Below are 12879 nucleotides of genomic sequence, written 5' to 3' on the forward strand. Positions count from 1 at the left end.
ATTTTAGTTCTTATTGGTTATTATTAGAAGCTCACGCAGTTAAACATATAAAATAACCCCCTGCTTAGATAGGAAATGACAGTCTGTCACACATAGGAGACAACCGTCTTTGGATGAGACACGTCACATTTACTCAAGTGCCAGATTTAAAAGGCAGTTTTGACTCATAATGATTCAAACATCTCATATTTTAGAGTAAATACATATAACTATAAATGGTTTTCTTTATGTAAGAATGAAGCTGTTTATTTTTTCAACATTTCTGCATAATCTCCGAGGACCTGAGCCGCTCCACAGTAACACTGTGACTTTGATCATTAGCATACAAAAAAGAGAAGAGAGATATCGACCAACATACATCAAAAGAAAACTAAAGCAAAGTATATAATTATAACCTAAAGTGATAGTGCTTTGGTATAATGTCAGAACATTTACTGTATACATCAGCTAACATACACCTGGATATGAAATATTTCTGCCATTTGTCAACTAAACGTCTGTGTATGTGAGTGAGACTTGGAAGTGCACTGTTAACAGTGTCTCGGACTTGTGTCAAATCTCAGCCAAGAAAAAAAAAAAGATATATATACATATATTTGTCATATGAACAGGCATTTGGTCACACAGACAAAAAAATCACAACTCCAGTGGTCGACAGAGGGATTTAAAACAGAACATATACCGACATATTTAAAACAGATCCACTCTTTCTGAGTATTGTTCAAAGACTTTTCTTAATCAAAGTGATGAATAATTTATTCTTTTTTATTTCTTTATGTAAACGTTCACAGTTCACACCTCGTCATTTTCTCCTTGAGCCATTTCCTCCTGCCCCTCTTCTGTCTTAACATCGCCCTCTATCTGCTCCGCAGCGAGAGGCTCTGAAGGCGGCTGCTCCTCCTCCCCAGCCTCTAAGACCCGGGCTTGTTCTGATGTTTGCTCCTCCTGTGGATCTCCCTCGTCATCTGGGTCACTCTTTGCTACCTTGTCCTCTGTATTTTCACAGTCCCTGTCTTTGTCTTCTCCTTCTTTCAGGCTGCCCAGTTCTCTGGATTCATCTTCCTCTGTTGGGCTATCAAAAACCTGATCTCGGTTCCCGTTTTCTTTTGGGCTGCACAAATCACACGGGGACAGACTGCTCCCAAAAGCTCCCGCCTCCTCTCCAGCTGACCTCCTGTGCTGTCTCGTGGGTGGGCGCCTCTTGAATGATAATCGAGCACGAGTCTGTGTGGGAAAGATGAGCAAGAGCCATCAGACATTTACATAAAATGAAATATTACAACTTCAACATCACTAAGATCCATAAGAGTAGTGTTTAAAGGGTACAAATGTGTGTTTAACATCAGGTCATGTGTCAACTGTGCAAGTCTAATCTGAACGTATATGTGTGAGAGCACTGCACAAAATGGTACCTAGGGACTCTAACTAGGCTAAGGGGATTACATCTTCAATCCCCTTTACAGTAGTTCTCATGTACCACAGCAGCATCTTGCACCAGCTTAACCAAGGTCTGCTTAAACATTAGGATGAACACCCACTGAGAAACACGTCAATGGGAGACGAGGACCATGTGACGTCGCAGAGTGAGAGACACTAAATGTTACAGCAGCTTGTGTTTGTCATTTGGGGACTGAGCTGAGCTAATCATTATTATTATTATTATTATTGTTCAAAAACATGATAAAAAATCTCATCAGTGGCTTCGTAGGGTCCGGTTTTACCAAGTCATGCTGTAGAACACAACACTTGATGTAGCTATAAAACCAGTTCAACTGGATCCTAAGTAAACGCTGTAACAGACACCTCCAATCAACAGACCCTGTTCTGTTTGTATTACTGAGAAAATGCTCGAGAGCTTCGTCTGTGTCCAGATTTTCACCTTGTTGATACTCTGCAGCGGGGCTCCTTCAGGAGGGCTGTCAAAGCTGATGGGCTCCTCTTCCTCAGTGGACAGATGTGAAGGCTGCAGGGTGGGGCTCTGGGGGCTCACAGGGCTGCAGGGCGTGGTGGGGGACAGCGGTGCCGGTTGAAGCTTCACCTCAGGGCTCTTGGATGAAGGCAGCAGAGCAGTGGGTGACAGAGCAAGATTGGCCTGCAGTGGGAGGACAGGATCCTGAAGCCTGGGTACTATAATCCCTTTATTAATAACAAACTAACACAACTAAACTATAAAAGAAGGGCCGTGATTACTGGAAATACAAATACAGACAGAACCTCCAAAACAAAGATGACTGTAAAACTGTGGGATTGTCTCTAAGAATGAATCAAATTATTTCATGTCCCGTTTAAGTGTCACAAACAGCTCCTGTTGTATTTGATAAACTGAACGAGATAAAAGCCCGAGTTAGCTCCTAAACACTGTTCAAGTTTAGAAGAGAGAATCGTACCTGCACCGGAGAGAAGAGAAAGAGGGAGAAGCGGCAGCCTTTTTGTCCCATGGCTGCTCACCCTGTGAATTTTAACTAAACTAACCGTGGTGGTGAGTTAGAGCCTCACCAGAGGCTGGGTGGCCCATGATCCCATTAGGTTATTAATCTGAGCCGATTGTAGTATCAGGGACAAGCCCTTCTTCTGTTTTCTCAGCATGCAACCACCGGCATGCACCAGTGTGAACCCAACAGTGGGTGGCAGTAATGCCTTACATATCTCAGTCTCCGACCATCCATAGAGTAATACACAGAAACTAGACTAGTCACGTTCTGCCTCCTACTTCCCCCACAAAATATTACAACTTGCAAAATGCACCAACCTGCAGTTTCTCAATAATGGGGGAGTTCTTCATCTTTATTTTAAATGGATTTGGAGTGACAGTTTTCTGTAAGAGAGTTAACAAGAAGACATTCACAAAACATTCATTTAAAACGCGGGAAGCTATTGATGACATGACGTTAATAATGCTTCCTTTTTGTTTAACCTAGGTTCTGTCATCCTATACTGGAAATATGAGATTATTTAAATGTAATAATAGTCAAATAGCAAAATTAAAATAATGTTCTTACTGCAATTGCTTGTTATGTACAGGATGGCACTTGTTGGGTTTGTGTTGTTTGTTGCCAGGCTGCGTTGGTAGTGACAGATTCAACAGTACTTTCTCTACGTTTTTGGTGGTGACAGGTAAAATTGCAGATGTAGCAACAGTGAACTGTCTGCTGTGTTGAAATGATGACGTTACAATAAAAACGAACACTAAACAAATCCACGTTTGTTCTGTGGAGACTTCCTGTATATGTCAAGAAGCCAGATATGTGGGATATGGTGAACAAAATTACTCACATCTGTATCTTCATTATCGTGTTTTGGATGTTGCAACTGTAGGGAACACGGAGGTCGTCTTCGAAATGGCAGCTGCAAACGAAAAGGAGGATGTGTAAACAAAATCTGTAAACGGTGCATAAAAGTGCTGAGACACGTTGCTTTGTAGTGTATATTTTTGTATGAATCTTTTAAGTATGTTACCTCGTCATTTGAGGATGGCATTGGTAGAATGCGACCTTTGAACTTTCCAGCTAGCTCAGCCACAGATGGCTTGGATGGAGAATCCTTATGGAAAAGAAAAATCTTTAACTCAACAACTGTCGTTATGTTTTCTGGCTCTGGTAGTAGATCACAATTATAAATAAATATAAATTATAGCTACATTATGCAACGTCTTTCAATATTTTTATTGACAAACACTCAATAACTTATCATAACATTGCATTTACATTTCAGTTTAAGGAGCCTTTGCACAACCATAGATGATATTATGTAGTGACTTGCTACATAAAGCACTTCCCATTCCTCAAATATAGTTTTAAAACACACGCACACAAAATATAAAAACAACAAATCTCTAGCACAGGAAGTGATCCCCTCTCTCCACAGCTGTTCAACATCTCGTTGTAGCCTGTGACAGGAGGGGCCTGTCCTTGCAGCCTCGCACTTATCACTTCTTGGCTCCCTTTACGTTCTGTCTCTCCCGCTATTCCCGAGCTGATTGCAAAACTTCCCTCCTCTGCGCTGCCCTTTGATGACCATTAACTCACTCCACATATCTGTGGCCTAAGTGATAAGTTGGCTGATGGCTACAGGCTGGAGTTTGCACGAACACAAGCCCTGAAAACAAAACTCATTATTATTCCCGTTATTCCAGGGACTTTTGCTCATTTTTGTGCCAGTGTTTTCAACTTTGGATAGGTCAAGGCTTTTATTTACAGATTGTTCTGATTCAAGAATCAAAAATCTTTACTGTCATTATGCAATCAGCGTTCACGATTGATTCTCGTGCATCATGACACCTTTTAACCATTATTACATTACTACCATTACACAGTCACTGCTTGTGGAGCTCCTTCTTGTCTCCTTCTGCCTGTCGTACTACATCTTATCTCAATCCTACGTTTATTGACCACAGAAAGCTCTTACGTCTCCACACAGCTGCCAACTCAGTCACATTTCCTGGGTGTGCACTTTCAGTTCCCTCCCTCTCTGCACAGTTCAAGTCACAGCGCCTGCAAACATGGATCTTCCCAAGCTTCACAGATACACACATTCCACATTTTCACCACACGCTTTATTTTCTTTTCCCCCCTTGTTCTCGACATGACCTCACCGCCTTCCTCCCTCCACCCAAACGTATTACAGCATCAGCGAGCCCTGCACTGCCTCTGTTAATGTTTCCCTCTGTGTCCTAATCCACATCCAAACCGTTTTCTTTTCTCATCCGTGATAAATAGTAATCACTAGGGACCACCCACCCTCCACACCATTATTTTGTAACCTCTAATTGTTCAACTCTTTCCTGTTCATCAAAAGCAAATGCCTCCTTCAGAACACAAACTCAAGTCGCTACAGTGCAGGCAAAGGAAGTAGGGCTTTGTTTGTTTAAATCCTTTCTCAGATGTTTAGGGTGAAGAAAATCAAGCATTTTCCTATCGTCCAGCTTCACACAAAATGACAAACAATAAAATATTATCTATTTTAACCAGTGGGTTTGTTCTAGTTTCTAGATATTGTATGTGCCGCTGTAGGTCTCTGTACTTCTACTGCTAATTTAAGGAGTGGAAATTTGGTCACATTGTGCAAAAGTGACTTAAATAAAAAGTAAGTGCTATATGGAGATTCAAAAGGCTTTAGCCGTGTTAACCATTCAACAACTTTCTAGTTTTAGAAGATGTCATTTCAGATTCATTAACATCCTTATAAATGTCTATTCACAGCGAGTCACAGAGTCCTTATCTTTAATGAGCTCCTTCTTCGTGCTGAATAGAAATGATGTCCAAGTCATTGCAAATACCTCCCAGACTCAAAATACACTGACCAAGCATATTGTATTTAATGTGACAGATGCATTTTTATCCACTCATGTAAAAGTAAAAATGTTTAATGAAAGTCTTAAAGTATCAAAACAGTGCTGTGCATGTTTAACTCAGCTGGGACCCCATGCTCTGTGAAAGAGTGGGAAACTTTGGTCCATTACAGCAAAGAGCAGGGCAAACGCTATTTCTGGGGCTCTAGGCCTGGGAAAAAGCCCCAAAGCTGTGTAGGCAGCCTGGATCCCAGCTCTGCTCTGTAACCCCTCAGCTCCTAAGAGAGACTGTCCCTGGATATGCTAGACCACATCTGAAACATGCTGTAATCTAGCATACAGAGCAATTGAGCATGTCTAAACAAGGAAACGATGAAAAAAAAGCTACTTAAAGCATTGGCTTAAGGTTTTCCAAAAATGGGCCTGGGTCAATGCTAAAAAGAAAAAAACAAGCTATTTCTGAACTCTGACTTTTATGCCAACAGCCCCTTTAGATGCTGTTGGTTTTACATTTAAACATACAGTCAAGATTGTAAATACAGAGGATGTGTCATATGTTAGATTATATTAATATACTGACATGACAACTATCTGTGTTGCAAATGTTTTCCTTAAAGTCCATCTCCAACAATTATACATGAGATATGATATGGAAGGAGTACAGAAATATCTATGTTCATATGTCATACTACTGACAAATCCAGTTAAAAAATCTAATCCACTGCTTTGAGGTGTCATTGCTATATTGAGTGATGCTTTTCAATATATGGACCTGATCAAACCTGGAGTGAAGTGATGCAGGTAAAACGCATCCTTCCTGAACTGAGTTTGGACAAGTAATGGTTAACCCCAACCAGCGTCAGTATGAAGACACGAGGTCGACTGTATGACCAGCAGATGTGGAAAGAGAACACAGACGCGAACAGATCATACAAAGCCTGTTATTGTCTGTTCCTGTAATTTCCAGAGGCAGGAGAGAAGAAGCACATGATGTCCTTCTCACTAACGTATCTGCTTGATATACAGTGAAAGCACAGGCCATGTAATCGACCATGGAGCTGATAAAGACGACGTCTGGCTCAGGATCTTTAACCTTTCTCTGGGTCTGACTCTCTTTACTCTCAAGCCTCATAAGCCACTCGCACTGGAAATGTGAGAAAGTGTCTTAAAGCACAGCTGTTCGGCAAATCTTGTTCAATAAACTCACCGAGCGTAATGACTTCAGCTTGAGTCTGCAGACTTTGTTTTCACAAGTCAGCGTGTTCTGCCAGGGGGGAAACCACCACACTGAGCAGCTCCCCTCTGCCTGCACTTGTTAAGTGGTAGGAGAGCAGACAGGCACCTTCCTGGTCGCTGCCTTTCCAGGAAAACATGATGTGTTTTTGGACTGGACCTCATCTGAATGTCTCACTTTTCCACTGCCCTCGCTGGCACCGTGTTTGTGTAATTTCACATGTGCTGTGTGTGCGTGTGTAGAAGTGCACCAGCGAGGGCATCAGTCAGAGGAATGAGGTAAATAGACACACTCATCTACAAGCCATTGCTGCTGCTGCTGCTGCTGCTGCCTCACGGGAAATGTGATGTGATGCAGACACAGACTGTACTGCAGTGTGAACATACAAATACAATAAGCATCCAGAGAAAAAGGAAATGAATTCCACATGACATGAGAACAGAAAATCGCTGACAAAAACCCCAAATGTCTTTTACTTAAATGAGATAAATTGAAGAAGTTGAAAGCGTTTTGAACTGCAGATTGGCTAACAAATAAAGATAAGAGGACAGACGAGACTGATCTGTTCATGAGATACAGTGTGATATTTCAACATGATGAATAAAGCAGTCAGCTTAAGATAATCTCAGCTCTTTTGCAATAGACCAGGTTGTGGAGAAAACATATATCTATAAACATTTCACAGCAGAGAGAACTCCCTCCAAATATTTCAACCTAAGCAGGAAAACTTTGATACAAGCATCTGTTTGGGATTCAACATGGTGTTCTGGTGTTCTCATCCAGAGACAGAAATCGCAAAGACAAAAGCCATCTGGAGAGCGGATCAGCTGGTTGACAAGGAGGCTGAGCGGCACAGACGTGGGATGATTTCATTCAGTGAAGCCCTGCATCTTCCCTGCTACAATATGCCCAACCCAATCATCTGTGGAGGACTGAGGACACTACAGTACAGGCATTTACATTTAGGATCAAAAATTTTGCTGCATTGTAGGAATGTGGAGTGAGATGTGTGGGGGGGGGGCAGAGAGGTACTGCAAACAGGACTTTCTACATTAAAAGTTTACATAGAATTTGATGAGCTTATGACATTTGTAGCAGATTAAGTTGCTAACACAATATGAAGGCATGCTGTAAACTGTACTTGCACCAGGCACCTCTATAAACTTCAATAATAAGCAAGAGAAGTACTTGCAATGATGACGGCTCTGCAGCGCAGAATTTATTCCAGACGTTTCAGCATTAACATGCCTTCCTCAGAGCTTTGAAGAAAATGCTGCAGAACCATAATTGTGCTCTTGGTTCTTTTTGTTGTTTTAGAGTACAGGAACATTTTACACATGTATTTTTTGCTTTTTTACTTTATTACAATTTAGGATGCAGTATTTTTTACAACATGGTGCTGCAGCATGAGGCAGAAACTTAGGAGAAATATAATAAATCTTGATTAGGCTGCAACACAAACCTATGTAAAATGAAAATACAAAATCTGGACTTTGATAAACAGTAGGCAGCTTGCAGCACCTTTTACATTTGCACCTCTTTTCTTCCAAAAAAGGAAATAAAGTATATAGCTAGACGCCACATTTAGAAGAGGGTGGTTGAGGAGGTGCAGGAATTATGGGTTAACTGTGTTACAGGGACATTTGGAATAAATTCATGACAATATTGTGTTTTTTTAGTGGTTACCACTTCCTCTGCACGGCTCACTGTTCTCAAAACCTGTCTGTGCTGACATTCTGATGAAATTCAACATGTCTGACAATCTGCAGATGCAGCTAAAAGGCTGCCTGTTGGACGTCACACCTAACTAGCACTGATGGTGATAACGGTTGATGGTACTACAGCAGCTGAGTAGTGTGAATAGTTAAAATCACCTCCTGTGTTTCATGAAAAAACCCCAACACAATCCACTGGTGATATGGCGTTCTTAAAAGCCAACAGCGTGTTTGTTTTCCTGTAAAGATCACAGCGTCCTCCTTGCTATCTTCTCTGCAGAACCCACCCGGGCTATCTCTCTGCCACACACACTGCGTTGGACTGAAATTCAGACGGGCAGGATCTGACACAGACTCATCCCTCATAGCAGATTCAGTAAAACACACTGTACTGTAACTAGTTGTTGTTGTGAATACAGTCAACAAACCAAAGATAACCTGCATGAAAAGACATTTATTTGCATGCGAGCTGCTTATTTTTTAAGCAAATGTTATCTGGTTTTTGAGAACCTGCTGATAAATGTTTGAGTCATCGCCTTGAGAACCAGATTAAAGTTTTCACGTGTATCCTGCATGTCTTTTATTATCGTGCCTGAAACTCACTCTAGTTGTTTTCATATTGTTATCGCTAAAGAAACTAAACATACTGAGAAACTGTGAAACACAAACTGCAACAACTACTGAAAATATGAAGACTCTGCAAAAAGCAGCAAACACACTTCCTGCTGCTGTTCGCTTCTGTTTTCCACCTGATTTTGTGATGACCGCATGTCTGGCATTGCAAAGTCGAATTCTGTTTCAAAAGATGACTGAGTTCAAATATGTGGAAGGTCTAAAAGTAGGAACAAGGCTGTCACAAGATCAGATCAGAGAAAGCTGGCGTGGTTCACAGGATGTTAAAAGACACAGGAAGCATGAACACGAGATGCTGGTGGTTTGTCCTACTATCACTGTGTGCTCTTCCTGCAGCTCATCTTAAAGCTCAGAAGCTCTTTGAACTGTGCAAACTGAACGATTAGGAACCATTTACACACTATACCGATGCTCCTCTGTAAGGTTTTGTATACTTCACCGTCAATTAGGTGTCTGCGTTATTTCAGGACAAACTGAAACACTCATTCTGGACTGGAAAACATGAAGATTGACAGCAAACACCTCAGACGGCATTTTACACACTGGTTGTAATAGTAGAAACTTTAGGGCAAGTAGTAAGCACAGAGTTCCTGGTTAATAATAATTATTATTATACACTAACACTGTTTTAAAGCAAAAGAGGGAAAAACCCATCTCATTAGCAAACGTCTGGATGGTACAGACGTGTTATTGGTCTCTTAAACTTACTATGGATTACATAATAAATGTGCACACCATATGGTTGGCAAGGCATTCCCAGATACTCCCTCCGCTAGTAGTGGTGTTGTTTTTCCATGAAAGGGAAACCACCACTCTTCCACAGCCCAACACACACCTACAGTACAAATCCTCAGGTGCATGCACACATGCACACACGAGCGCACAACATTTCCAGTTTGCCTACTTCAGAGCTAGTAATTCCATCATAGGAAACACAAGATTTAAGAAATTTCCATGTGTTAATCTCCTCTTGAGGCACTAGATTCATGTTTGCGAACATGGACAGCTCTTTCCTAAAGCTCGAACCACACACCATCACACACCATTACAAATATATTATGTCATCAAAGTATAAAGCTGAAGCTGTTAAAAGGGCGGTGAATGTGGGACTCAGTGTACAGGCCAGTTTCATAGTTGTTTATGGATGCTTCAGGCAAAATGCAGCAGAGAATACAAACCCAGACAAACTCAAACTGAGGCTTCAGCTTATGAAATTGTAACTCTGCCAACAGCGAACGTCTGACAGACAGAAATGATCTATTCTGCACAAATTCATTCAGGTGTCAGATTGTTTGCTGTTAGCGACAGCCCATTGTTCGCTTCGTTGTTCGCCAAGATAGAGTTGCAACGCTCATTGTCATCGACATCCAAATCCCTTCCTAGACCAAAAGCTTGTCCTGAAAACTGAGCTTGTGACATGTGGGTTGGTTTGAGATGTTTTGTCCAGGAAACGCTAAATTCTCCAATAATAGCTGAACCTGTTTTCACCAGCTTTCATCAGCTTTCACGTGCAGGTCCAGGACTTTATCTCACAGAAACTGTAACTACTCTGTTTACCTAAGAAAGCGCCCCCCTTATTTTCCAGATTTGGGAAGAGTCCAAATTCTTTTCTCTCAATTTTGGCAACAGAGAAATAAGAAGAAGGTCTTAAATGCAAGCTGGCCCAAAGCATCCATTACCGGAGTCCTGAAGTTGAGTTGTGTAAGTGTGAGTATGTGAGTACTTTGGTACAGTACTAATGGGCTCCTCACGTGTTGTGGGGGGAAAAAATGGGCGTTTCTCTTCCTATTTGCCACATGACATTAACTACTTGAGAATGATGTTAAAAGTCTGAGGGAACAGCTTGTTTTGCAGAGAGAAGACCACAAACCTGCAAGCGAGCCGCCGTTTCTTTTTTTAGCTCCACTGTAAGTGGGGAGAGGACCTTTTAACCTTTGAGAGGTCAAAGCATACATGGCTTATCAGCTGAGGGCACCACGGGTGGGACAGTGCCGATAATACAATGAAGAGACTGCACTTAAAAGCAAAATGCCAACTTAAAGTAAAGGCAAGGTGACTCCACACGCGTATCACAGCGCACAAACCCGTGCTCATGACAGATGTTCTGTCAGCTTCATTTCCTTCTTCTCACATTGTGGTTAGTGTGTTGATTTTTTCTACTTTTTAAGTATAGTTACACATACAGCAGTTTAAGATCATATCATCATACGAATATCACCTGCAGCACTTTTAGATGTAAAACTGTCAGATAAAAACAGATAAAGAAGAATAACCACATGTAATCTCACAAATGTCCCAAATACTATAAAGATCATAATATTTTACACTGACTAACTGCACATCCATATTTATGTTAAAGAGAAATGATGGTTAAACTAATGTTGTTGAACAGAAATGGTTCACTCCAGAAATATTAAAGGAAATTAGCATAACCACGCTCCTATGATGTAATACTTTAATTAAACTTAATGAGGCTGCAAAACCAAAAACACACTGACTGTTGAAAACATCTGGACTGGAGGCGCAGGCTCCAACTCTTACCTCCATCCTGGGGAGTGTGCCAGAGATCGTCCCCTCGCTCTTCTTCCGCCTCTTGGATCAAACCGCCTGCAGGTTGAGAGGAGACCGAGGAGACTGCGCTTATATCTGGAGCCAAATCTTCCTCACGCTCGGGGAGGAGGAGCGCACAACTTTTACGCGCCTGTGGCACTTTTTCCTGCGCTGTCAAGTCCGCTGGTTAGACTGACTGTACTTCTGCTGAAGACTTTCAAAATAAAATCACAGACATGCAGTAGATGTCATGTCAGAAAAGATGCAGAAGGTTTCTGTCCATTGTAACGTTTGGATAAAACATAAACTAGTTTAAAATGTACTTTCACATGTACAGCCTTAGCCTACATGTGACACCTACGGTATAACTTGAATCTCCCACAACGTTGACAGAAATATTCTTTTATTGTGAAGGCAGCACATCTGGCTGTGTTGTGATGTGCAGAGATCACCTACTGGAGCAGAGTGTTGGTATTGAACTTGCTTCTACTTTTGTTTGATGTAAATTTAATGTAACAATAATGCAAAATAGGAACTAACCCACCAATAACACGTCACCCAGCTGCAGGTATACACTCAGTATTTGTTGAATTATGTGAGCCTCAGTTGGCAAAGAAAACTTACCTCACTATGTTCAGTTGGTTTGGTAATTAAGTGCAATCAAATCACTGATCACTGATTACTGGGTTTCACATTTCTGAAACTGACAGATAAACAAGTTCTGCTGACTGAAAAGTTTCTATTTTCGTCTCAGCTGATCTATTGTCAAATACTGTTAATGAACAAACACCTCACAGATACCAAGTAGATATAAATTAGCCTCTAAATTGCAGGATCTCACTAATTCGGAGAAAGAAACAGGTTATTAACTCTCCCATGTGTAATATGCATCATTAAACAATGGAGCCTGTTTACTAAACACTTTACACCACGACGTGATTAGTGTTTTATAAATGAAGGTTATTATCATTATCACTGCTATTAAAGGCGTTTGAAAGCTCCATTCGAATGCCTGATGGTTTGTAAAAGACTTGTCACCCAGCTGTGACAACAAGAGCGCAGTGTGAAAGTGAGGCACACATACGGACACGACTCCCTATGGCTGAACTAGATCAAATCATTAAATAAATGACATAGCTTGCTTTGGAACAGCAGGCACAGAAGGCCAAACAGGCAGTGGACGTGTTGGTGATAATATGTGGAGATAGATAGAAGATTTCTATCAGGGAGGAGTGAAAAGGAGAGTCTGTGTTCGTGTAGTTTTAAAGTAACGTCTGAACAATCTACATCCCAGAGGAACGTTGATTGTTGCTGTAGTTTGTCTGTAGTAAACATGTATTTGTACAGTCCACAATGCACTGCTCCTGGTAGCTGCATGCTTTGGCTCCACCCTTTGGAGGGAAGGACCATTGCACTGCAATGTCGTGACCTGTCAGCAGAGAAACCTTCATCTCCTTGAA

At 41.3% G+C, this 12879-nt stretch overlaps 1 protein-coding gene across 1 annotated transcript; it reads right to left on the reverse strand.

Annotated features, from left to right (window-relative positions):
• Window positions 1-263: 263 nt before the first annotated feature.
• Window positions 264-11524, reverse strand: zgc:153184 (uncharacterized protein LOC751652 homolog). The gene is made up of 6 exons (XM_026375169.1): window positions 11411-11524; window positions 3457-3540; window positions 3274-3345; window positions 2750-2815; window positions 1880-2092; window positions 264-1224 (listed from the first exon to the last, which is right to left on the reverse strand). The coding sequence occupies exons 1-6, from the start codon at window positions 11414-11416 to the stop codon at window positions 793-795; spliced, it is 873 nt and encodes a 290-aa protein (XP_026230954.1). The 5' UTR covers window positions 11417-11524; the 3' UTR covers window positions 264-792.
• Between the last annotated feature and the right edge of the window lie 1355 nt (window positions 11525-12879).

Source organism: Anabas testudineus, chromosome 13 (genome assembly GCF_900324465.2).
Source record: "Anabas testudineus chromosome 13, fAnaTes1.2, whole genome shotgun sequence".
NCBI lineage: Eukaryota > Metazoa > Chordata > Actinopteri > Anabantiformes > Anabantidae > Anabas > Anabas testudineus.

Excerpts from the sequence above, each read along its gene's own strand:
- zgc:153184 (XM_026375169.1), bottom strand. Across the intron at positions 2,093-2,749 it reads CCATTATTGAGAAACTGCAG|GCCAATCTTGCTCTGTCACC; the intron begins GTTGGTGCATTT and ends CTCCCACTGCAG. Across the intron at positions 1,225-1,879 it reads CGCTGCAGAGTATCAACAAG|ACTCGTGCTCGATTATCATT; the intron begins GTGAAAATCTGG and ends TTTCCCACACAG.